Raw genomic sequence first — 23897 nt, 5'->3', positions numbered from 1 at the left:
CTGCAGTGAATCGATAGTGTGAGAGTCTGGACCATGAGCACCCCTCACAGTGCGCTCACGGGGGTTCTTACACATGGCAAAACATCCTGTTCAGGCTGCGTGCATTTGCTACGGGAGATGGGGAAGTCCGAGCGCGCGACCAAGTGTAAAGATAACATCCGAGCACATACTGATCTAGTCTCTTGGCGACTACTCGGCGATTTTGAGGCCTCCAATCGAACATGTCTGCTTTACCAGTTTTGTCTGCGGCCCCAGGCCACTCAGATTATGCCCTTCCATGCCGTATTCCTCCTCGACCCTAACCGAGACATCATCACTAATCTGATCCGAAAGCACGACATTGCTCAGAAGAAACCCAAAGTTTACCTTCCTCGCCAGATCTGGTACCCGCAGCCGTAGCTTGACAGTGAAGCAGGGTTTGTCCCCCGTAACGTAAGCGTTGCCTGACACCCAGCGAGCAGAATCCTGGCCAAACAATGTTACCCTTGGTGGAGTGACTGCTTTTGTATCCACCAGCTCAGCGAGTGGGAAGGACACATTGATTCCTTCGAAGTTGTCGCCGCTTAGTGGCTCAACTTCTGTAGGGTTCAGAACAACGATTAGATCAACAACTCGCGATCCGTTGTCTAAAGAATGCTGTTTCAAAACCCTGCAAGATGCCATGATGGTGCTTGTATGAGCGTCTTGAGATACCTCCTGTGTAGACGTCGTAGTGCGGACAGAGAAATGAGTTGCTTTGTCTGAGCTCTCAGCGACCATCGGCCTCACTGTCAACGTCTCCTTCTTCTCATCGAAAGCCCTGTATCCAAGCTTGATAGAGCCAGCGCTGGGCTTCAGGTTTGTCACATTCATGGCCGTAAGGTTTTTTGACTCCTCTGTGCGAGACTTCAGACTCAGCTGGAACGGCTCTAGTGGTTTTTCTCTTGCTGCATCAGCTTGATCTTCTGTCATCGTGATAGACAACTCTTGAGTCTTATCGCCTAAGGCAAAGGATAGAAGAGCAGACGATCCAGTTGCAGGATAGTCGCCCCCTTGGCTCTTAGCAGCCGGAACGTATATTTTCATGACCTCGGATGGATTCAAACATCTCGTCTTAAAGTTGAACGCCTTTGATGACCCTGGTTCCTCCACGATGGGCGGAACCTGTACGTCTTTAATACGAGTATTGGAATTCTCCGGAAGAACACCAACTGGCTCAATCTCAATCCTTTTTGCCTCTAGGACCTTGCCTACAGCGAAGCACTGCTGGTGAGGCGCTTGAGTTATCGTCAGCCCCGAAGGCAGGTCGCATGGCCTGCAGTTGAAGATGAGCAGCAAAGCTCTATCAGTGAGCTTCTTGTTCACTAGGAATTGAGGAGATGGTGCCTCAGAACCCCCGGTCCTGACGCGAGGATCGTCAAAAGTCTTGAGAAGCGTGCCGCAAATGATGACTCCCCATCGAGGAATCCTTGGATGCTTGTACCGAAGCTCCACCCTGCGAAGGTAAAGGTTGATGGCCCATTTAATCTCGCTTCTGGTGTAGTCTTCATTCACAGTGCTGTGGCTCCCGATGCTCAAAGCGCCGTCGACGAGAGTATCAACCCAGAGCGGATCAACATGGAATGTGAGGATGGCTTCAGTGTCGAGGATGTCAGGCTCGGGAAACATAAAGCTGTGTGGGACAGCCTGAAGTGTGAGAAGCTGATTATAGACAAAGTCGAGGACTTTGGCAAGAAATAGTCCTTCTTGTGTAGGTTCCGCGAGTTCCCTTGCGTACCAATCCTTGTCATCGACCAAGATATCAACCTCTTTTTCTAGAAACTCGCGTACGGCATCGCCATCTGTCTCTGCGTCAGAACCAGGCATCGTCGTCTCAAGGTTCGATCTATCGAGCTTCTCTCGCGCTCTCTTCCATCGAGACTGGGACTCAATCGCCAGTGCAGACTTCGAGTCCACCGGACCCTGGGAAATCCGCTTGAGCTTGTCATACCAGTCAGGCAGGGTATTTTCCTGCGGAGCCTCAGAGTTTCCACCCAAGAATGCTCCCGATGAACCTTTTCGCTGTAGTTGAGCGATCTTCATCCGTAATGCAGATATAGCCATAGTGAATGCCGAATTCTCTATCGCCAACGATCGGCCAAGACTCCATGCAGCCGAGTACGTGATGTCGATGATACCAGTTGTTTTGTCGATGATTTGCAACCCGGAACCATGACCTGAGGCTTCAGCATTGTCCAGCTCATCTCCTCGAGGTTGCTGAGGTATCAGTGGACCCCGAAAGAGAGCTGCAGTCTGCTCTCCCGTTTGGGTCCGGTGTTTGACCATGGTGTAGCCAGCTTCCAGACGTCGTCTAAGCCATTGATCTGTTGACGGTTCAAGAATTCGCGACAACGGCCTGACGTTTTTCGATATTTTTTCGATCACACCTTTAATTTCAGCGTCATTTCCTTTTACCCATGTGAACGACCACGAGTACAGTGAGACCAGAGCTGTCAGGTCGGACTCGCCGGGCATACTCAAGCCTGGGACTCCCATGAGAGAAACAAGATGGGCATATGCAGTGGTAGGAGATTCAATATCCAATGGGCCAGATCGGTGACCTAGAACAATGCTGAAGGTATCTGTGGTCGAATCCCGTGGTTTTGTAGAGCGTGATCGTCGGATATGCGATAAATACGAGTACCGCGCAATGGCTGGCTCAACTTCACTGTCACCCATCTGCTTGGAGAAATACGCCCGGAATGCCGACGAGCTAAGGAAAACAGTATTGACGCCATCATCCGAATTTGTATCGAGGTCTTGGCTGGATAATGGGACTCGAGTGGATGAAGACTTCAACTCTTTGACCTGCTTCTTACTCAAACGAAGTGACAGAGTTGGAGATGGCGCAGGTCTTGCTTCCATCGTGGGGAAAGTCTTGATCTCATCTTCCGTAAAGACCAGCAGAGCAAACCATGGTATAAGCGATCCATCGAGATGCTTTTTGGAGATGTCTTGATCGTTGTCTGGATTCAGCTCCCATGGTATATGAGGGTCATTGAGCGTGACTTGAGGCAATACTTTGGAGGGCACAGACTCTCCTTCTCCAGGGTAAATGGAGTGAATTGAGCCAGCAGGGAGTTGATATTGACTTGGTCCTTCGACTCTGAACTTCTTATCTGTAGAGAGAGTCTTCCTCCCTTCCCCATCCTGCACGATGACCTCCTGCGTGACTGTTACTTTGTAATCCCCTGGGGCAAGAGAAGGTTGAAAGGAGGAGAATAATTGTGCCTGGCCAGGCTTCAATTCCACCAAACTCGTCATTGTTGCAACTTTGCTCCGTTTGCAAACTGGTGATTTAGTAAAATGTTCAAGACGACTTGAAGGCAATATGATCCCTTCACATGTCGCAGCGTTGACCTCCGACTCTTGAGGATAGCTCTTGTGACGTGTCACACGTTGACCGTATAGACCCTGTTTCAGCCCCCCCACCAAAATCAATAGTGCGCAAGCTATTGAATGACAACATATCCACTAATATTGGCACTGTGCTTCTAGACTCGACATTCGTACGTATACACGAGGCCGCATGTGAGTTGTGAGGAAGAACCAGCTGATGTGAGGTAAATGTCAACGTCGAGCCATTGGTACAGTCTGCGGAAGGCTTCCAGCGAAAAGAGAGTCCTCAGGTAATTATTGTCCCAGCCATCGAGACTCGTTAACATGTCGCGGTCAATCAATTGCATTGGCATGAAAGTTGATGCCTATATCCTGAACAATTCAGTCGTAGGAGATAGCTTCTTTCTGGCCCCGGTTCATCCACCACGCTATGAGAGCCTGTCCTCGGGCGATTTTCACTCGCGGCCAGACGTTGAGGATCCCATCGATCTGAGCAATGCTTCACCGTGGAGCGTCAATCCGCGGATAGCAAATATTGGAACGGGTCAAGTTCTGAAGTCCAAGCTTGGTGTATATCTTCACTGGTGTCTGCCCAAGCAGTTCAGGCTAGGAACCGCCGATGCAGATGTGAACCAAAGTCTGGATAGCACTGGGCCAGTGCAAGTGAGTCAGAAGCATCTGTACTAATATACCACTCGCTAATATGTACAGTATGAAGCGGTGCCCGACAGATGGCTTATTTTCCGCCACATCGCAGAATCCCAGCCAGATACTCCGGCTCTAGAAATATTTCTAGTAGAGGGTAACAAAGTCCGAAGTGTCAGCCAAATCCTCGACGAAGGAGGCAATCCCCAGTCAGTTTCATCACCATTCATTGATAGGGGCCTTCCAGCGGAAGATCAAATCAAAACAGTTTTGGGGCAGGTCTCACGTCTTCCGCAAGATTGGATCGGTGTAGAAAATGATCCTGCCCATTATCGCAGTCCCCTCACCGTGTTGGGATCGGGCAACCCTCTGTTCGCAGACTTCATACCTTACAACTCAGCTGTCTTTAGCTTCCATGATGACTTGACAAAGGAGGGTGGCGAACCCGGCTCAATCGAGAGCGCAAAGATCAATTATTCTGTATACGGCTTTTTCGCCAAAGACGCCCTCGAACTTGCGTCTGACTCCCAAAGCCAGTCATCAACGCCGGTCTCGGTATGCTGGGGATCGCTTCATTCTGTCCATTATCAGAGGGATGTTGCACCTAGTAAGATCAAGGCGGCAGAGAAGGCCCAGTTATTTGCGGACACGCAGCCAGTTGGCGTAGGAAACGACGTGATGGATGCTTGCGTTGCCTTGTTAAGAGGTTCTTCAGCAGAAGAAGCATCCATGGCCGAAGCCTTCGAGAGTCTCAAGAGCGATGCATCTCTACAGCAGTCCAACTCACAACTTGGCCGCGCATCAATAGCTGCTACTAACTTCAAAGGTACACATGGGGGATTTTGCTGGCGTGTCAAGAAACAGGAAGAACAAGGAGCTTCGTTTGGTAGTCACTCGTCTTCACAAGTACAGCAGCCAATCATACCAAATGCAGAGCAAAACGGAGTGCTACGCCAGCTGAACGTGATGCAAGACTATCTGGATGCTCTCTGTCGTCGGACAAGGTACACAAGACATCTGGTATTTTGTGAATGGTGGAAACACCGCAGCCTAATCGGTAACCACGACGGTCTTTCTGAGCTGCGCAGAACTCGATGCACTACAAGAGCTAAAAAGCTACTAGAGGAGATGCAAAGCCTCACCGTCTTAATAAGGTCAGCAGAGATCCAGATCCTGTCGGTCTCGGATAGGTCACTGCCCTATGGACCGTTTGAAAAGGAGGAGACCAGCAAGTTCTTTTCCCATACCGACCCTGCATTCGTCCTCAGAAACATGGGCAGCGGGTGGCCAGAAAAATGGGATTCTAAACCCACCACCATCGACACTGAGACCTTTAACTCGTGGCTTGCTACAAACGCCGAGACCCTCAGAAAATGGACAGAGGCTACACCTTTTGTGAAGGAAGGGGCGCCAACTACCGAAGCTCGTATTACTGATCTCTGGGAGCACATCAACGATCATCGTGGGCTCCGCAAGCTTCCGATCGAGCTTCGTCAATGTTTGACCAATACTATGCTGGCTTTTATCAAGGAGATAGTAGCAGAGACACCAGGCAAGCATACGCTGTTACAGAACCCTTCGTGGAAAGAATGTTGCTGGGACGGTCAGCCATGGCTTCCGCTGTTTGTGGACTGGGAGGTGGAGTACGTCAACATCCCCAGCAGAATGTGGCAATTGACATACAACGATGACGGCACAGTGCAGTATGGCCTCGACGCTGACCAGAAGCTATCGGATCTGACACTAGGCTCTCGTAAGTTTTCTGGACGAAGCATTCTGCAGCCAGGTGGTCAGAAGCTTATCCTGGGGCTACTTGATATGATGCACCGTACAGTCCCTGTTGCATCTGACGATGTGGATCCGGTGAAGGCCTTTGCAGAAGAGTTCCTCAGTGGCCAGAATTTGCTCTTTGGTCGACTTGACGGGTTCACCGATCATCTTCTCACTCTTTGCCAAGGAGCCCATGCTATACCCACGAGAGAGGGGGCGCCTACTCCAGAGGAAGAGATATTTGCAGAGGCAGAATCTCTCAATATCTTTTACGGGGGTCCAGCGGACTCCTCATCCGGTGGTCTTGATGTTACCCCCTACGGAACCTGCCACGAGGGCTTATCGTATGAGACCTTGATCAGCACTGATGCCGTAGATCACAAGAATCGGTTCTTTCAACCGGTGACCCACGGCCAAGCACGACTGACGCAGTTCAACATTGTTGACCGTTTTGGACAGGTCATATGTGCCCACGACCCGCGACCAGAACAACCAAAAGCAACCCTATATCCTCACATTGGGTCTTCGCTACTGTGTGAACCAGACGGTGACGCTTCACCAAATACAGCATTTGCGACAGAGAATGAAGCAGACGATTGTGAATGGTTTCAACTTGGTCCACGAATCAATCAAGATGCTCGGATGCACGCTGAATTTCTGTGTGGAGGAGCCGAAGGCGACACTGCTGTTTTTGCATGGCTGCTCATAAACTTCCATAATCAATCTATACAGGTCTATGATGGGGACAGGACTTTCAAGGGAGAGGCCATGCTTCCCTCTGGGCCCAACGAATCGGTCCATTGGCATTCCCTCATTGGGGTTGACGTTTCTTCTGACATCCTTCCACATATGATGCGCGACGAACATGACTTCCGGCTTCAGGCTCGGCTGGATAAAGTTGACTTATCGGCACTGAAAGGGTCCCAGCAGCCGATGTCGTTGAATGATCTGATCGCATCAATGTCTCATGCACCTTTCATCATTGGCCTCTGGAAGACTATAGTTGCTGCTCAGGATCATATTCAAGCACCGCCATGGCAGCAATTCGCCCAGTTCCCTTCAGCTCTTGTTGGCCGTCCCGTTGCTCTCGCACACCTTTCATTGGGGATCGAGCTTGCAACCCCACCTATGCAGAGTCAGGCTTTTGCTGATTATGATGAAGATGATAACGACAGCATTTCTGGGGTTGGCCTGCCTGAGACTGGAGACGCCGAACTCACTCGATACGAGTTTGGTATCAAACTAGGCGACATGCTGGGTCACCAAGATGGATTGATAGGGTATTTCACAGCTCCAGATACTGGCAAGGCTTGGAACCTTGTCACCGACTATGCCATCAACGATGCGGCCTTGCCAAACGTTAGTCACTCGGGTGATTCACCTCCTCTCACGCTGTCCCCGAGCTATCCGCCCGTGCTGTCTTCGGGTACGCCCTTGCCCTTCAATATCACCAATGAGGCAGGTAATTACCAGAAGCGGAAAGCTGAGGCCTTACAGTCCTCTCTCGTCACTGTACTCCTGGATCCCTTCCTTCCAATCCATGTACGCTCAGGGATACTTCCTGCAGTCCAAGCCCAGCTCAACCGCAATGACGTAGAGCAAGATCTTCGAAATCTCGGCGTTTGGTTCCGCTCAGGCCCTGTCATTATCGGATCTCGTGGCTCAGATCCCGTCTCCTCAAAAGACGGCAAAGTGCGAATACAAGTTATCAGTGATGGAACCGATCCGAAGGCCCCTCTTGTACCAGTGCATACCATGCCGACCACGACGTCTGGTGCCGAGTGGCAGTGGGTACAGCCTGTAGTGGATGAAACCAAAGGGGAGAGGGATGTTGATGATTTGACCAGTGAAGTGAGATATGTGCATTTGGGTGTCACGAATCCACTGAGAGAGGGATTTGATGCCACAGTAGGAGCAGATAACGAGAAGGCTAAGGAAGATGATATCGAGGTGGCTGTTGCTTTGGACGGATATCTACTGCTAAGGCCGAGCAAGAATAGCATCTAGTAGCGGACATGGGGTTTTCATTCAGTATGAAGAGTCTTGCCCAGCTCTTTAATGATCCTCTCAGCGTCGATTACACCTGACTTGAAGATACTTGGCTAGAGAAGGCTTGGAGTAGCCCTCATAATAATCCTCACTGGGTTGTAAAAAGACGATAACAGCAATATCATTGCCATCGCCTATGATTTATCAATGAGTTCATATACAAGTATACAGGAAGTAGGCCGTTATTGATCTGTGTTAGTTAATTATATATAAGGAAGTCTCAGTCATGCCTGAGAAGGTATAAAACAAAACAACCACTATTGTCAATCTCGAACTTATCAAAAACCCCTACCAGCGTCAAATTCTCCTCAATTAATCGGCAAAAAGTATTGAACTCATAATGAAATTCTCGTGTTAGTTTTCGCATTCATCTTCCGAAATGGCGCAGCATTTTTTGTTATCCCCTGGGTCCTGTCTCTGTCCGAATACCAGGACGTGCGCAATGCGTACTACGGGGCATTTTTACCCCCGTCCCTACGCCAACATGTCCCCACGCCGTCGAACGGCGAGCGTATATGGCATACAAACGACGGGATATGGCAAATCGCCGCCTGTAGGATCAGCTGTGGGACTTTGGCGCAGGACTTGGCCACTCATATGAACTCTCTCGCGCAGAGGTTAGAGCCCTGAGGGATATCGTATCTTGCCACGCGAGCGAGATTCATCTGCAATTTGCCTTAGGCATTTGGCATCTTAGCGCGTCGACAAGAGCATGAGGACTTACTTGAGCCACACGTTGCCAGAATCGAGACATAGATTGAGCTCTTTTTGGAGTGTCAATCCTTCAGCGAGGCGGACCTTTTTCGGTAGCTCAGAAGGCGAGCGCACGGTGCCCGCGTGACGACGTGGTACTATAAACTAATTTAAACTACCATAAGTTATCATCAAATGTATAAAGTTCTTCATTGCATAGCATAAAAAGATGAAGAGACTTAGTTAAATTATTGTAAAACCAGTTCGAGTACCAATTCCCTCCGACAACCATCTTGAGCTCCTCCTCTGTAGGTTCAGTCGCAACCCCGCAGTCCAAAAGCTCCGTTTGGAACGCAGTAACATTCACACGACCAAGTTGCTCAGCCTTACCCCCGGTGAGGGAGTTCATGACTGTCAGCGATGTCTCGAATCCTGATCCAGCTTGGGCACTGTTGAGAACAAGAACGGATCGACTGGTATCTCCATAGCTCAGTGACCAGCAGGAGACACACAACGAGGATTCAGGGCCATCATTACCTTCGTAACCAGCTATTTGGTAGGTTACTTCGCCCAGTTTTGCCCAGTCTTGACCTTCGACGATCCGCCCGCCTTTCCAGCATGCTAGCTCGGTGACAGAGGCTGTATCATCATCGTAGAATCCGATGTATGTAACTTTGGGACTTAGCAGGAAAGCTAAGACGCGTGGATTGTCCCTTACCAGTAATTGCAGTGCTTAAGGATACGCAGGACGTAATCGTAGCTAGTTTGGAGATATGCATCATGAAGTCGAGACGAAGAGGCTACGCGGAGAACTCCAGATAGACTCACTTAATTCTTCTAAGAGCTAAAAAGGGACAATTGATGCCGGAGCAAGGAGGCAGTAGTGACTCTTCCTGCCCCTCCTTTCCTGCTGGTATGGGATGTTGGTTGTTGGTCGTTGGTTACATGGCTGTACCCACTCAAGGTCACGGCCTGATGGGCCCATGAGGCATAAACAGGGCCTATTAGGTTCATTCGGTACTTTGAACGAACTCGCTACTGGACCGGCCCGGATAATTGGAGCGATCTAGACTATCGCAGTCCCTTAATCGTTTTGACCACGTCTGAACACCTCGTATAGGCATGTCTGACACACGACTGTTAACAGGGCCTTAATCCTAGTACTAACAACCAACAGAAGAATACTAACAAGCGAGTTTCCATGGACAGTAGTTGAGTCTACCCCATGCCATTCATCGCAGCTGGTCCCCTTCTCCATCTTTAGGCCTAAAGTGATAAGCACTTCAAAAGAGAGGTAATGCAACAAACCACTTTGTCCTTTGACGTATGGAAACCCTATTTAGGCCGCCCAACATATTTCATTAAGTTAGGAGGCTAAAAAGGAATAGCCCATAGCACATAGGACGTGATTAAACCACTTCACTGCGTATGATTTATTGTAAACTCCAAATATTGCAACAATAAAGATCTGCATCTGCAGAGGCCACCTCCTGATCTACCTTTAAGAGCTGGCTCGGGCCCTGCAGCGATATGCATTCCTTTATTTCTTCAATGAAGCGCAAGCAGCGTTAAGCTTTGGGCCATCATCAGCAAAAGTTGTCGACGTTGAGCCAGCTGCATAAAGCTCGCTTCTCTCATCACATCGGATCCACAATGTTTCCATATCTACAAACAACTCCTCAATTCAATACCAACTTTCATCTTCTAGATACAAATCATCATGAAGTACTTCCATCAAGCATTCGTCGCTCTTGTCTATGTCACATTGGCATCTTCCGCAGCAACACCAGCATCACCTGCTGCTGGTGCAGTAGCCATTTGTGGCGATCTTGGCATTCTCAATATTGCACCAGGAGACCTGCCTGAGGGGGTAGCACCATCTGAGCTGCGCCTCTGCGCCGACCATCCCATGGGCCGTAACCGAACATTGGATCCTCTTGAGGGAGCATCTCTGGCCCCAATGGAAGAGGAGGACTTGGATCCTGACACGACGGCTACGCCTTCTGCCGGCCTATTTGAAGAAAGAGCTTGTTACGACAAAGCGCCTTATGGTTGCTCTCGGGGCTATTGCTGGAAGCAATGTGGAGCGTCGAGGAGTGGCAAGTGGTGCTGGACTGCCTCAGCTATGGGAGGGGTCCTTGGAGAACATGTGACAAGTATGAAAACTGCGGAACAAACAAGTTCACGTTTGGCTGCGGTAGTAACTGTTGGGTCTCTCGCTCATGTGGGTGCAGCTGCTAGAGACTGGGTCCGAAGACGGAGAATTTTGGAATTCTGCTATTAGCTAGCGCAACCATGAATATCAGCTATTCCTCCCCTCTGAAAGTGCAACCTATCCATAATTTTCCCTCTAGAATATTCCACTAGCAGGAAAGATGAATTCTCCTTCTTAAATCTTCCGATGTTCTACCGTCTCCTTGGCCCGTCACCGGCCCTGCTCAGCAGCGTCCCCCATATAACTTATTCTCGCAGTATCTATGAAAAGGTCGATACAGATAACGAGTTTCTTTGATTAAATACTAACTAGCAGCGGTGGTCTATCTCAATCGTTTTAAGGCCGGTGTTAGTACTACGTTTGATCTTGTATATAATTTGGAGATATGATGAGCCCACAGCAGATTTATCAGCTCCAACAGTGATTTTCCCAGCCCCAGTTTGACAGACCCGACCAGCCTTGTCAAACCGCTTTGATTCGCCGGCCTACTCTGATGGTAACAAGGAGTTTCACATGAGAAGCGGGTATTATATCCCAGTTTCCCAACAACCTCATGTCCTGCCTCTAGGGTTCTATGAACGACAAGATTGCCTACTGCAACCCTTAAGCGCATTCAATATCGCTATAGAGAGTGAGTAAATAAGTACCTCTGATGAAGTACACAAGGTAATGCATTAATCAAAGCCCAATCGGAAATAGGATACCGGCACAGCTGAGAGAATCAGTTTCGTGGAACTTCAGTCTACATCTTCATGTCACGATATGTAGTTATTTCCTGAACTGGGCTGGCTAAGGGTCTAATGGCCACCACGCCAACCCCAGAACTAAGCCACAGGCTGGGCCCTAAAATCTTGATGTTATTGGAATGCTTGAGACGGTTTGTACTACGTTCCGAATCTCCAAGCCGAGAATAATCTGAGGCCGTTGAAACAAAAGAAGGCAATGAATTCCATCACAGCAATAGCTGAGACTTAATAAACTCATTCAAGTACTTCGGCTATGAGCATCAATAAATAGTAACGAAGGATAAGTTTGGAGGTGCTTAGCCTGAGTAGACATTCGTAGGGTTTCTCCGTGAAAGTCATACACAGCAGTCTAGACATCCATTACAGGTCAATGAAGTCCAACATCTCCACACTTGAGGCTATCTAACAGACTGTTATCAGATGGTAATCTTTGGAAGGGAACAGGATCTTAAACATAATTCAGTAAATGACTGCCCGATATGGCATGATTAGCCGCCGCAAGGCAGCCAATCGAGCTGAAGATGCAACTGCAGCCACCCAGAAGCCTGCTTTTAGGCACTGAGTATGTGATATCTACTCGAGGCTGTACTGACGTTGTCACTGATTTCCTAGGGCAGCAATGGATATGCACTTTCTCTTCTCACCCGATCTCGACATACCCCGGTTTGACGATGTACCTTCAAAGAAATTCATACAACCAGTAGCAGTACAGTATGTAAGGGGGTATCACTCATGACCAATCATCGTGTTCTTAGCGTTATTAAAGTTTGAGGATTCCTGCAATCAACAAAGCACAGTGTAAAACTTGGCCGCTAACGAAACCTGGGGTAGTGTATCTGATTGCGGGGGAGTCAGGTGCGGGGGTGAGTAAAATGGCGGCGGCAGAATGGATGCTACTCAGTTCTTTACTTCTGCTTATCCATCCTTGCCTTTCTCTCGTCTGCTCTTTGCACATCCCATTGTCATTGGCTTTATGAGTTATGGCTACACTAGCGACTTCATCATTTGGTGCTACTAGCACGGGTATTACTGGGGCAAGACGAAGACGTCAAAACCAAGCCTGCGATCAATGCAGGCGATCAAAACGGGCATGTGACGCCCTGTTGCTGCCTACGGAGCTGAGGGAGTATGCTGGTAACAGTGAGAGTGAGAGCAGACACCGGCCTTGTTCTTACTGTACCAAGACTAAGAAAACGTGCACCATGGTCAAAGCAAACTTGCGTTCACGCTCTGCTTGGATTTTCCACAGTCGGAAAGAAAGCGTCGGGGCATTTCCACGGCAACAAGATGCCTCAACGCCCACGATGGTAGAGTCACATGGCTCGACAACTTGTTATGATTGGAATGCTGGTATGCCTTCTGGATCTATGCAGGCTTTACAATACCGGCCAGACTACAGTGAGGCCTTCAACTCCCTCCCGCTTGGAGACATGGGAACCATAGCGTTTGGCAATTGGGACAATATTCCGTGGTTAGGTACAACGCAGGCTTCACAGCCCAGTCATGTCGCCGCTTCAGATGACTTCGGCTGGCTAGACTCTACGGAGAGCCTGGGTGCCCTTCCATCGGATGTCAATGATAATAATGGCGAGCTCCAAGTTGGCGAACATCTACTAGCCAACCCGGCTTCCGCGACCCCGGCCGGGAGCCACTTTATGCGACACCAGAATCCCTCTTATGGATGCGAACTCTCTGGTGTTGATCGCGCTATTCCAGACTTCTTAGCGGAAGCTGAGGATATCGAAGGATGCCCAAGACCAGACTCTAGGTCCAGAAGAGGCAACCATCTCGACCGTGTTACCCGCGCGACAAGCTCAAATTACTCTACGAGTCCCACACAGGGCGCACTCTCACCGTTTTCAACTGATCACAGCCTCTCAAAATCATTTCACAGACACTTGACTTCCTCGAACTTGATCAAGATTTACCATGATGTGCTTGAGCATCACCTGTCATGCTGGCTGGTCGAGATGACATGTCCGTATCGACAGAGCCGTGACTCAACGAGCGTTGCTGCGCTTGCACCAGCGTGGGAGACTTCGTGGACTAACAGGATTCTACAGCGTACAGTAAGGCTCGATAACATTGCACAGTCCTGCAAAGTGCTGGATATTACACCTTCTGAGCAGAAGGCAGCTTCCAGCGCCTTGAAGCTTGCCGTGCTAGCATTTGCTACACAATGGGCTCAGGGTAGTGCAAGAGCTAGTAGGAGATACTCCGATTCATCACAAGAAGCGGCCTCAGACAATTCGGAAGAGGACTTTGATCGGGCACTTCAGCGACATTTCTGGATTAACGCTCACCGCGCACTACAAGATGTTACAGAGATTGACTCGTATCAAGTAGCTTGTGCTGAGATTATCTTCAGCATGGCACAAAGGCCTTGGAACAGTGTGCGCAAGGCTGAATCCGAAAATAGAATCCTAACTTGGCCATCCGTCCGATCACAAGTCCAGCATATAATCGACAAGGACGACCCACCTATTTACGCAGAGCGGGCAGCTAGGAGAATGCATACTTTGAAGGCTCGATGTGATTCAATAAATAAAGGCTTTCGGTCCAAGGATAAGCAAATGAATCACGGCATCGCGGCCATGGCTCGCGAGGACCGAGACACGATAGGCCTACTCTACTGGCTCGCCATCATGTTTGACACAGTTGCTGCGACAATGTACGAACGGCCCATTGTGGTGGTTGATGAGGAATGTCGATATGACATCCAAAGCGATGTTGAGTTATGCAACGGTGCTACAGGTGCGTATAGGTGGAATTATGAAGTTTTCCTGCGCGCAGGTAGCCAAGTCTCCTGCAGGACTCAATGGCCATGCTCGCACGAGGAGGCAGCCAAAGATATCATGATATCAGGTCCCGTCAAGGTCCTCTTGTTTCGACATGTGTCGTATCTACAGAATGCCTTACGACAGTCTGCTCCAAGCCGACAATTAGAGGACATAATATTCAACGCAGCCTTGATATATGATTATTGGAATAGGAGACACGGGGCATTCTTCAAGGAACTGGTTCAGGGCTTCCCAAACGTCCCCCAGCGCATCCGGGGTTGGTTTATTTGTATATCAGCACATTGGCACCTAGCAGTCCTGATGCTCGCAGACATCATCGAATTCATCGACGATAGCGACCTGGGTCTTGACGAAGCAAAGCACGAGCGAATGGCCACGGGAATGGTTGCTCGGTTGAGGGAAAATAGTACCCTGGAGCTTGCTAGCCTGGGCAACGTGGCAACAATCCCCAGCTACCTTGACGTAGCGCCCGAGTCACCAGAGTTTCATCCTTCACTCAACGATGGCACTATTCTTACCGAGCCATGGACAATGATCCTCATCAGGGCCTTTTCCAAGGCTAGTGTCTTTATCCTAGAGGAGGCCGAGAACATGCGAGATGCTAGAGGCACATCCACGTTCGTAGTTGGGTTTAAGCAAAAACTGCAGGAGGCCGAGAACTGTATCAAGGTATTATGGCTGTTGGGGAAGAAGTCCGACATGGCTCTAGCCCTTGCTGAAGCGCTGCAGCATGCCATGGTTAATATGCGTGCCGGGTTCATTTGGCATTTGATGTAATGGACACCCAATTTAGATAAGTTATGACTACTTTTTATTGATTTATTTCTTATAGACCGAGTTGTTATCTAGTTGTTCAGAGAACAGCTTAGGAGCTAAAGTCGATAGCCTTACATTTAAACAGCTGGATACAAGGCATTGGATGTGCACAACATAAAGCAGTTTCAAAATGGCAGTCTTGTATTGGTAGATCCACTAGAATAAACGGATTCATCGCTTAAGCCAATGCTTGATAGACTGTGGCCTCAATAGCGCCCCAAAGCCCCAATACCTTCATATCGCCGAAAGGTACAATCTGTGAGCAAATTATTCCAGCAACACCGTTCTCACGATCAGCCCACCACCAAAGATTCGGTAGCCCAGCCCAATGCACCGTCCCCTTTGATCTTCCTGTGGGCCCGCCATTGCTGAGCATAAAGATAAGGCCCCATCCTTGAGGAGGGTCGCCAGCGACAGGATAGAGCTCAGGAACAGGGTTGGTGAAGTCAGGCCTAGCAGCTTGAATCCCCTGACGGCTGAAGTTGGGGAACTGGGGAATTTGGTTTTTAAACATTTCATCCACTGTCTGCTTCTCTAGAAGTTTGACACCCGTCTTGGGACAAGTGCCGTCGTTCAACAAGACAGCAAGAACTTCTTTAAAAAGGTATTAGAATTTCGTGGTCTACAGACATAGATTCCTGGGAACTCACTGCAGTAGTCTCGAGCATTCGCAAACATGCCGCCGCCACCACTGTTGAACATATTTTCCATTCTGGCCTTGTCATTCTGGTCAACCACCAAAGACGCCCGCATCGGATGATTGCAAGGTCTCAAAGTCCCGTCTGGCCCCCGCTGATGCATGTATGCCAATTTGGCTTGCATATTGTGGCTGGGAAACATAGACATCTCTGTGATCCCAAGCGGCCTGAGCACCCTCTCTTGAAGATAGTCATTGAGCTTGAGACCAGTCGCGCGTTCAACAACGACACCAGCCCAATCGATTCCGACCTGGGCTCCGTTAGCTTCGGACATCCGAAATGGTAGTCAGGCAACTACTTACGCCGTATTCCCAACCCTCGCCTGGCTGGAATAGGAGAGGTGGTAACATATCCTCGATCCTCCCGCCGAACTCATCTGCACCCGCAGGATAAGCCCGGTCCCTAAGCCTCTTACTGAAGAAAGAGTAACCGAGTCCAGAGGTATGTGTCAACAGCATCCGCAGGGTAATCGCCTTGTCCTTCTTTACCAAGGTACCATCTGGCTGCAAAACCTCTATGTCCTTTAGTTCAGGGCATAGCTGCTCGACCTGAGTACCGTCGTCGAGACGGAGTGTTCCCTTTTCCACTAGCTGCATGCAGGCCAGACCAACGATCATCTTGGTGCATGATGCAATCCAGAATATGCTATCCAGGGACATGTTCTCCTGTGATACTAAACCTCTTTTTCCAGCGGCATGAGCAAACAGTTCCTCCCCATCCTTACCAATCACGACAACCGACGTTCCGGGGATGTCCTGCTGAGGGTTTTCGCAAGCTTGCTCCACGATGCCGCGAAGACGGGACAAGGTTTCCTCGTTCAATTGCATTATGTGGGTGTGAATGTGATATGTTATAAGTTTGATATTAACAACTCTGGCTAGTGTCCTACCAAGGAACGATGCTTTGGGTCACCCTGAGATGGGCTTATATACCGTCGGCTCTCACAAGTACATTTACACCTTGATGAGAGCGCGGCATTGCAACGCCGTCCCAGTGGAGCTGTCGTGCGAGTCAGGTATATTTCGTTGTATACCGCTGAAGCCAGGGACGGTCATGTGTGCACCGGTAGTTTTCCAAAAAAAAATGCCTCGTCTGCGGCATAGGAGCCTGAATGAGAGCAGCTTTGTTGACTTCTTTGGCCATGATCTGCCAATAATCCTTAGCATTACTGCCTATTTCCATGCTATTCAAGGGACTAATTTAGCTTGCGGGGTACTAGCGTGCGGTTTGTTTTAGCTTGCGGGGTAGTAGCGTTGTGGCATGGACGGAGTACCGTGACAGAGAATACGAATACCGGTAGGTATCAAGCTTGTGGCTAAAAGCTCAAACCAGTATAGAGACCTTGGCTAGCTCAGCACAGACAACTTAGTTACTGTAGTGTCCTCGCTCTGGCACTTGAAGTATGCTAGTTTCCGAGCAAGCATTGCCAGTAGCAACCCGAGGTTAAGAATGGCAAAGCTGGGACATATAAACCGCGTTTAATTGAATCCCGAACTCGTTCTCAGCCTGAGTTCAACGTATTTCTTTATAATACGATTCTGCTACCTTCTCGTTGCATATCACAACATTCATCACTTGAATTTGCCAATACAGAACTGACTGAATGAAAGGATTTGCTAAGTATATTTAATGAACCAGATGCGTTATTAGCTGTTGAGACCTGTGGTTGAGAGCGGACAATGGCGACGCAACAAACCTAATTCATGAGCTGTAGCATGCACATGGCGAAAAGAGGCTACCTTGTACTATAAGCAGTAATAATATTTGTAATGAATCCTAGCTACCTATATTGATAGGAACCAAGAATAAACCCACTATACAAATAGGCGCAATCAGATCTTAACAACTTCAAAACCTTCGGTCCAATTATCCAACGCAGCTCGGATCTCATTCTTGTAAGCCAGGAGACCGGCAGCATAAGCCAGAGGCTCAAACGCCTTGCCAGGGACATTACCACCCATATACGTAGACTTGGTGGTAGGGAACAAAGTAGCGTTATTCAGATCAACAACGCGCTGCTTCCACTTGTCCGCGGCTTCAGTCTTGGGGTTGATGTATTTGACGCCTCCACGCTCCATCTTGATAATGGCATCGACCACCCATCGGCCCTGGATCTCTACTGTTGTCGGACCGTTGCTGAGTAGGGTCGGGGCCTGGGCACCGTAGATGGAGAACATGTTTGGATAGCCGGGTACGGTAGTGCCGAGATACGTCTTGGCCCCGGGGAGCCAGTCTGACTCGAGGTCAGTCCCGTTGATGCAATGAAGGCCCAGCTGGGTCATGGAGCCGGTAGACACGTCCTGCCAAAGTTAGGGGGGACTGATTTCATAACCTGATACGAAAGAACTCACGAATCCGGTGGCGACGGCGATAACGTCGAGTTCGTGATGGGTCCCGTCTTCAAGGGTGATACCAGTCTCTGTGAACTCGCGGAGCGGGTTGTTCTTGGTATCCACGACGTGTACTGAATCCCTGTTAAACTGTTCGTAGTATGTCTCTTCCAGACAAGGGCGCTTGACGCCAAAGTAATGTGGCATTTCAATTGGTGCCAGTAAATCCCGAGTCTTCTCATCGTGGATACGAGCCCTCGTTTTCTTGGCCCAGAAGCGATAGGCCTCTTCATTAGCCTTTGGGTTAAGCAGTGTATCCTTATAGTTAGCAACCCAGAACCTAAATCCACCATCTTGCCAGAGTTTCTCATAGAAGGCCTCACGCTCTTCTGGTGAATCATCAAAGGTACTGCGCTCACACCAATCATAGGTAAAACCTGCAAAGCTTGTCTCACGGAGCTTGAATATCTCAGGATAGAGCTTTTTGTCTTGACCTTGAGCAGGGAGATCCTTTCTCCGCATGGGAACAGCAAGGTTGGGTGTCCGTTGAAAGACCTTGACCTCAGCGGCTTTTGGGCCCCAGGCCTGGGTGATTTGCACACCAGAGGCTCCGGTGCCGATAATACCGCAGCGTTTATCCCTAACGTCAATCTCCTCGTCGGGCCAGAAGGACGAATGGTGAATGATGCCTTTGTACTTATCCACCCCTGGCCAACTGGGGACGAATCTCTTGGAGAACTATGTGGAGCAGGATATCGTCAGTAAATTATGATCTATCAAGAATGGCGACATGAAGATGGTAGACTCACGACACCAGTACCAAGCACGAGATATTTCGTCTTGGTTGTTCGACCGTCCGCCGTCTCAACAGACCACTTCCCTTCGTCCGTCGAAAAGTGTGCCCCGATGACCCTCGTATTGAAAGAACAGTCTTTCTTGATCTCCATGACCTTGTCTACATGATCGAAGTAGTTACGGAGATCTTGGTAGTTTGGATAGTTGGTTCGCCAAGACCAAGTTTTGTAAACTTCGGGCCAAGAGTACTCATACTCGGGAACTTCAGAGTCGACTGCAGCACCAGGATAGCAGTTCCATCGCCAAGTGCCGCCAAGATCGTTTCCGGCTTCGAAAATGACCGTCTTGAGACCGCGTTCACGAAGTGTTTTGAGCATGTACACTCCCGCTGCAACATAGTTAGATTATTTCAGGCCCGCAGTGTTGTGCAAGGCCAAACTCACCGAAGCCAGCACCGACGACGAGAACATCAAGATCTTGCTTTTCGGCGTACGGGCCGGCCTTGGATGCATGACTCTCCGAATGGTCAGCAAGGTCAGTGCTGAACTTGCTGGTCTTGAGTTGTCTGTTGCTAAGAGTAGTCATTTTGAAGTTGTGGTAGACTGTCCGATTCGTGTAAACGATGATTGGTATGATCGTGGTGCTCTAGAGACAAAGCGAAATTGATGCCTTGGACCGACTATCCTTATATCAACATCCTCGACTTGGAAGCACAATCTAGACATAGGACGACCGGTTATAGCATTAGCTGTGTTAGTCTCTCAACACAACAAGTTCGTGTTACACATGTCTTCCGCACTGCGGTAGGCCTAGCAATACCCACCTCCGCAGTCCGTGGGTGTCTACTGCAGCGATCTGCATTCGTGCCTTGGTGAAATCTGAATATACTAAAGCAACGAGAGTGACGTTGCCGAGTGCCGCAAAGTTGGGGCTAAAGGACGCTATCCCATTAGTGCCCCTTGGAACAGAGGCACTTGACCCGGCTGCGAGCGGTGCCGCCAAGTAGTCCCCGCTCGCTGCGGCAGCGTACAGTGCGAAGACTTTGCACCATTCATTTCGTTTGATTATGCGTCATGTGCTTCTCGTGGGTACTTCGATCAGCGTTAGTGCATTCTGGCTCCATGGAGCCAATAGACATCGCTTTAGGTGGTTAGTCGTAACTTGCATTATACGAAAGAAAACAGTATCACGTTTTCATTGCCTGCATCGGCTAGATGAACCGCAATTCGATATCTGATAGTCTTCCAATACTGTGATTTGTGCTTTCTTCTTGCCTATTGCCTCTCAGATTATTAAAGGATGCACCGGCCCTACTGAATATCTTAATTTTTTCTTCTCAAGTTTTACATGAACCTGCATCTATTCTTCCAAATTAAAATTTTCTGTTTTAAAAAAAATGAAGGCCTTTCGGTACTCCAGCGTTGAGTCGGGCATGGAACTCATTGACGCTCCGATACCTGAACCCGGACCTGAGCATGTCCAGATTCAGGTCAAGGCCGCGGGCATGTGTCACTCAGACTGCCATCTTCTCAAAGGCCACTACGATGCCTGGATAAAGATCCCTCTCATATGTGGTCATGAAGTGGCTGGCATAGTCACCAAAGTCGGCTCATCCGTCAAAGACTATCGTCCCGGTGATCGGGTTGCTTGCCTCATCATTTGTCAACCTGTAGAGGAGCACGACTGGGCTTTTGCCGTTGGACTTGGATTTGACGGAGGATACGCTGAGTATGTTGCGGTACCTATCAAACGGGTTATCAAAATCCCCGAAAATGTCTCCTTCGCCCAGGCTGCTGTGGCTATGGATGCACTGGCCACATCCTACTTTGCTGTCATGTCCAAGGCGGGAGCGAAGGCCGGAGTTACCATGGGGGTCATAGGCCTGGGCGGTCTTGGCATGGCAGGCCTCCAATTTGCCATCATAGCTGGGGCAACAGTTTATGGCTTTGATTTGCAGAAGCATAAGCTTGAGGAGGGCCTGAAGCTAGGGGCAGCTGGCTGTTTTGGATCCGTTGAAGAGCTAAAGGAAGTCACGTTGGACGTAATTGTCGATTTTGCGGGTGTCAGCGTCACCACGGCTTCCGCTGTGACGGCTGTAAAGCCAGGTGGGACGGTAGTGGTGGTTGGATTGGGCAGCGAGACCATGACCCTGCCAACCCAGGAAGTGGTGTTGAAGTCAGTGACAGTGGCAGGAACACTGGGGTCTGACTTGAGTGCAACCAAGGGAGTTTTGCGCTTACTGGAGGAGAAGCGTATTGATCCGATTCTCAAAGAAATTCCCTTCCTCGACATCCCCAAGGGCTTGGAAGAGATAGAAAAAGAAGAGGTAGTAGGAAGGTTGTGGGCAGATCCAAGTAAGTAGATTATGAGGAGAGTATGGTTCTTAGGATAGCTATATGAAATATCTTTTACTTTATCTTTCTCATTTATAAGAGGCCTTAGGCGTTAGGGATTAAAATAGTACTTAGGTACTTTCGTAATGTGTCCTATGGCCGGCTATTACTTATATGCTTGATGAGAAGGCTGTCTCAGATAGCCATTTTTATAAGCATAAAAAAGTTCGTATTACAACGTCACTATTCCAACTTAGGGATCTCTCCGGCCGAGAACGGAGCAGACGGAAGATCACCATCCAAAAAGCTTCCAACCAGTCCTGCATAATACTCTGCATACTGAAACAAGTGTCCATGACCACTACTGGGAAACATGACAAAGTTGGCTCTCGAGAGCCGCCTTGCAAGAACAAAAGAGTTCTGCGTCGGAACAATGAGGTCATTATCACCACAAGTAACAAGTGCGTCCTTCTGGATAGTTTGCAAAAGAGTATATGGAAGCGAGTCTGCATCCCAGGTAAGATACGCCTGAGTCAGACTGAGAAGAGGCTTCCCTGTGGTGAATAGTGCAATTTCGGGTTCGCCATTCTTGCCAGCGACGCTAGCTCGTGATGATGTACTCCTATTCAACCAGGCTGCGCCTTCGTCTCCTGTCGTAGGAGGAAAGAAAGCACTGATGGTGGCTGGGCCAGGAGTCGGGCTGAAGACGATAGACTGGATCTCATTCATAGGACGCACCAGGCCAGGTCCAAGACTGGGACCAGTACCAGCGAGGATCAATTTGCGGATAATGTCAGGGGAATCTAGGACAAGTTGTTGCGCGATATATCCTCCCATAGAGAAGCCCAAGACGTCAACTTCCTTGACACTAAGCTTCAAGAGGAGAACGTTAAGGAACGCGAGGAGATTGGTTGCAAAGCCCTTGATGCTTGTTGCGACAGGTCCCTTGCTATGACCGAGTCCAGCGTAGTCATAAGTGATAAGCTGGCGACCTGATGCGGTGATGTTGTCGATAAGCTCAGGATCCCAAGTATCGATGGTAGATCGGACATGGTTCAGCATGAGAAGTGGAGGTTGAGAGCTGTTTGACTTGCCGATGAGACGATAGGCGAATTCGATCCCATCGGCAGTAAGGAATAAAGTTTTGGCAGATTCTTGGGTCGACATATTGTAATGATTCGTTTTCGACAATGTAAGAAACTAATACCACCATTAGGGAGGGAGCTCTGGGTCTTTAAATACGCTCATTGTCGTGCCGCTGCTGTCGTAGGTCTAGTGCTTGCTAAGTATTACTTCGTTTTCCACTTACATGAACGTCCGTGCATAACAGCTCCGTCAGCTTGCGGTGAGACATGTAAGAGGCCGCGTTGTTGACATGCCGGATTATATGCGGGACTCTCACTAAGCATATCAGTAATCAGACCGATGCCCGGTTACTTATTTACTCGGCATATGGAGTTTTTATCTAATGCCCCGATATCTGGACTTTTGTGCCGTGGAATTTCCCTGGTTACTTGCCACGAGATACAACCAATGCGATTGATAGATAGACAATTCATACAAGCTTCCGATGACTACGCAGTCAAGGTTCACCCCTTGATTGGTTGTCCAGGAGCAAAGCGCTGTCAAACCCTTATGCTTTTGACATTGGAACCTAAAACAATCTGGAAAGCAACGTCGCCTCTGGTGCAAACCTTGCGCGGTTTAAGTTTAATCATTCAGTATAAATATCCCAGGCCTCCGCCATGTGTCGCGCCCAAGTTCTCCTTAACAAACCTCATCAGACCTCAACTAGCATCATGGCGTCCGGGAACCCTTTCGATCAACTCCCAGCTGAACTGATGATTAAAATCTTCGCTTCCATTGACTCCCCTGAGGATATCCAGTCCCTAATTGGCGCCGATCCCCATGCTTTGTGCGTTTTCCTCGAACACAAGCAGCCTATCCTCCAGTCGCTTCGACGGAACTTTTACCAAGTGTCTTGTAGTTAAACCCTTACACAGGCGCTCATGGTATATCGTTTACGGAGAAACGAGTACGATTCACGTTGCCAAACACGGCCTCAAGCTGAGAGGATAATGAAACCGCTCTTGACATCACCACCAGAACGATGTACAGGAAAGAGGTTAAATCTAGAGGCCCTCAGTAAGCTATCTCGGCTGACTTGTGAATCACAGAATCTTGAGGAACATTACTGCACGAGAGAAAGGGAAATGCACCCTGGAAGTTCCCCAAGCGGTCACAAGCATTTACGCATGTTGAACCTAGACATTGGGATGCAGCAAGAGGCATATCTACTCTTCGAAGCATATCGACAAACCCTTTGGTTCAGCACCAACCTGCTCCAAGATTATGGTTCTAGCGACAATGGAGCCGACTTCAACATTCCCTGGAACTTCGTCTATCGGCATAAGCTTCTTTGCGTCAGGACCTTTCAGACATTCTTCGTATTCGTATTTCGAGAATACGAGAATCTTTTGAGTCAGGTCCATAGCCGCGTCAGCGGCTCACACTATCTTTACCGGTTTGATTCGGATTGGTGCATCCAGCGACGGGAATTCTTGCACAGGGGCCCACGAGATCGACTTCAATTCGCAGCTTACCTTTCCTCGCTGGGCTGTCTCTGGCTGCTGAACATCCAAAACATGA

General features: G+C 49.1%; 10 protein-coding genes across 10 annotated transcripts; 4 read left to right on the top strand and 6 right to left on the bottom strand.

Annotated features, from left to right (window-relative positions):
• Window positions 1–84: 84 nt before the first annotated feature.
• On the bottom strand, window positions 85–3282 carry FVEG_12462 (hypothetical protein; the record flags this gene model as incomplete). Its single annotated transcript, XM_018901803.1, has 1 exon — window positions 85–3282. One exon carries the CDS (start codon window positions 3280–3282, stop codon window positions 190–192), a length of 3093 nt encoding a protein of 1030 aa, XP_018760380.1. The 3' UTR covers window positions 85–189.
• A 307-nt stretch (window positions 3283–3589) lies between these two features.
• FVEG_17276 (hypothetical protein) lies at window positions 3590–8094 on the top strand. Its single transcript, XM_018906525.1, has 2 exons — window positions 3590–4020; window positions 4069–8094. Exons 1-2 carry the CDS (start codon window positions 3682–3684, stop codon window positions 7777–7779), a joined length of 4050 nt encoding a protein of 1349 aa, XP_018760379.1. The 5' UTR covers window positions 3590–3681; the 3' UTR covers window positions 7780–8094.
• Window positions 8095–8689: 595 nt separating this feature from the next.
• FVEG_17275 (hypothetical protein) lies at window positions 8690–9293 on the bottom strand (the record flags this gene model as incomplete). Its single annotated transcript, XM_018906524.1, has 2 exons — window positions 8690–9186; window positions 9233–9293. 2 exons carry the CDS (start codon window positions 9291–9293, stop codon window positions 8690–8692), a joined length of 558 nt encoding a protein of 185 aa, XP_018760378.1.
• Window positions 9294–10234: 941 nt separating this feature from the next.
• Window positions 10235–10798, top strand: FVEG_12459 (hypothetical protein; the record flags this gene model as incomplete). Its single annotated transcript, XM_018901802.1, has 1 exon — window positions 10235–10798. One exon carries the CDS (start codon window positions 10235–10237, stop codon window positions 10796–10798), a length of 564 nt encoding a protein of 187 aa, XP_018760377.1.
• A 1981-nt stretch (window positions 10799–12779) lies between these two features.
• On the top strand, window positions 12780–15053 carry FVEG_12458 (hypothetical protein; the record flags this gene model as incomplete). The annotated part of the gene is made up of 1 exon (XM_018901801.1): window positions 12780–15053. One exon carries the CDS (start codon window positions 12780–12782, stop codon window positions 15051–15053), a length of 2274 nt encoding a protein of 757 aa, XP_018760376.1.
• Window positions 15054–15212: 159 nt separating this feature from the next.
• FVEG_12457 (beta-lactamase) lies at window positions 15213–16677 on the bottom strand. Its single transcript, XM_018901800.1, has 3 exons — window positions 16093–16677; window positions 15743–16040; window positions 15213–15686 (listed from the first exon to the last, which is right to left on the bottom strand). The coding sequence occupies exons 1-3, from the start codon at window positions 16615–16617 to the stop codon at window positions 15271–15273; spliced, it is 1239 nt and encodes a 412-aa protein (XP_018760375.1). The 5' UTR covers window positions 16618–16677; the 3' UTR covers window positions 15213–15270.
• Window positions 16678–17622: 945 nt separating this feature from the next.
• FVEG_12456 (hypothetical protein) lies at window positions 17623–19500 on the bottom strand (the record flags this gene model as incomplete). The annotated part of the gene is made up of 4 exons (XM_018901799.1): window positions 17623–18090; window positions 18142–18858; window positions 18930–19303; window positions 19359–19500. 4 exons carry the CDS (start codon window positions 19498–19500, stop codon window positions 17623–17625), a joined length of 1701 nt encoding a protein of 566 aa, XP_018760374.1.
• Window positions 19501–20311: 811 nt separating this feature from the next.
• FVEG_12455 (hypothetical protein) lies at window positions 20312–21277 on the top strand (the record flags this gene model as incomplete). Its single annotated transcript, XM_018901798.1, has 1 exon — window positions 20312–21277. The coding sequence occupies one exon, from the start codon at window positions 20312–20314 to the stop codon at window positions 21275–21277; it is 966 nt and encodes a 321-aa protein (XP_018760373.1).
• Window positions 21278–21491: 214 nt separating this feature from the next.
• On the bottom strand, window positions 21492–22415 carry FVEG_17274 (hypothetical protein; the record flags this gene model as incomplete). Its single annotated transcript, XM_018906523.1, has 1 exon — window positions 21492–22415. The coding sequence occupies one exon, from the start codon at window positions 22413–22415 to the stop codon at window positions 21492–21494; it is 924 nt and encodes a 307-aa protein (XP_018760372.1).
• Window positions 22416–23542: 1127 nt separating this feature from the next.
• FVEG_17273 (hypothetical protein) lies at window positions 23543–23740 on the bottom strand (the record flags this gene model as incomplete). Its single annotated transcript, XM_018906522.1, has 1 exon — window positions 23543–23740. One exon carries the CDS (start codon window positions 23738–23740, stop codon window positions 23543–23545), a length of 198 nt encoding a protein of 65 aa, XP_018760371.1.
• Window positions 23741–23897: the final 157 nt, after the last annotated feature.

The sequence above is a fragment of the Fusarium verticillioides genome, chromosome 4 (genome assembly GCF_000149555.1).
Source record: "Fusarium verticillioides 7600 chromosome 4, whole genome shotgun sequence".
In the NCBI taxonomy this organism is placed as follows: Eukaryota; Fungi; Ascomycota; class Sordariomycetes; order Hypocreales; family Nectriaceae; genus Fusarium; species Fusarium verticillioides.
The sequence above is the reverse complement of the archived record's forward strand: the minus strand, read 5'-3'. Positions and strand labels throughout refer to the sequence as shown.

Excerpts from the sequence above, each read along its gene's own strand:
- FVEG_17276 (XM_018906525.1), top strand. The coding sequence starts at position 3,682 with ATGTCGCGGTCAATCAATTGCATTGGCATGAAAGTTGATGCCTATATC. Across the intron at positions 4,021-4,068 it reads ATAGCACTGGGCCAGTGCAA|TATGAAGCGGTGCCCGACAG; the intron begins GTGAGTCAGAAG and ends TAATATGTACAG.
- FVEG_12457 (XM_018901800.1), bottom strand. The coding sequence starts at position 16,617 with ATGCAATTGAACGAGGAAACCTTGTCCCGTCTTCGCGGCATCGTGGAG. Across the intron at positions 16,041-16,092 it reads GCGAGGGTTGGGAATACGGC|GTCGGAATCGATTGGGCTGG; the intron begins GTAAGTAGTTGC and ends AACGGAGCCCAG. Across the intron at positions 15,687-15,742 it reads GAATGCTCGAGACTACTGCA|AAGTTCTTGCTGTCTTGTTG; the intron begins GTGAGTTCCCAG and ends ACCTTTTTAAAG.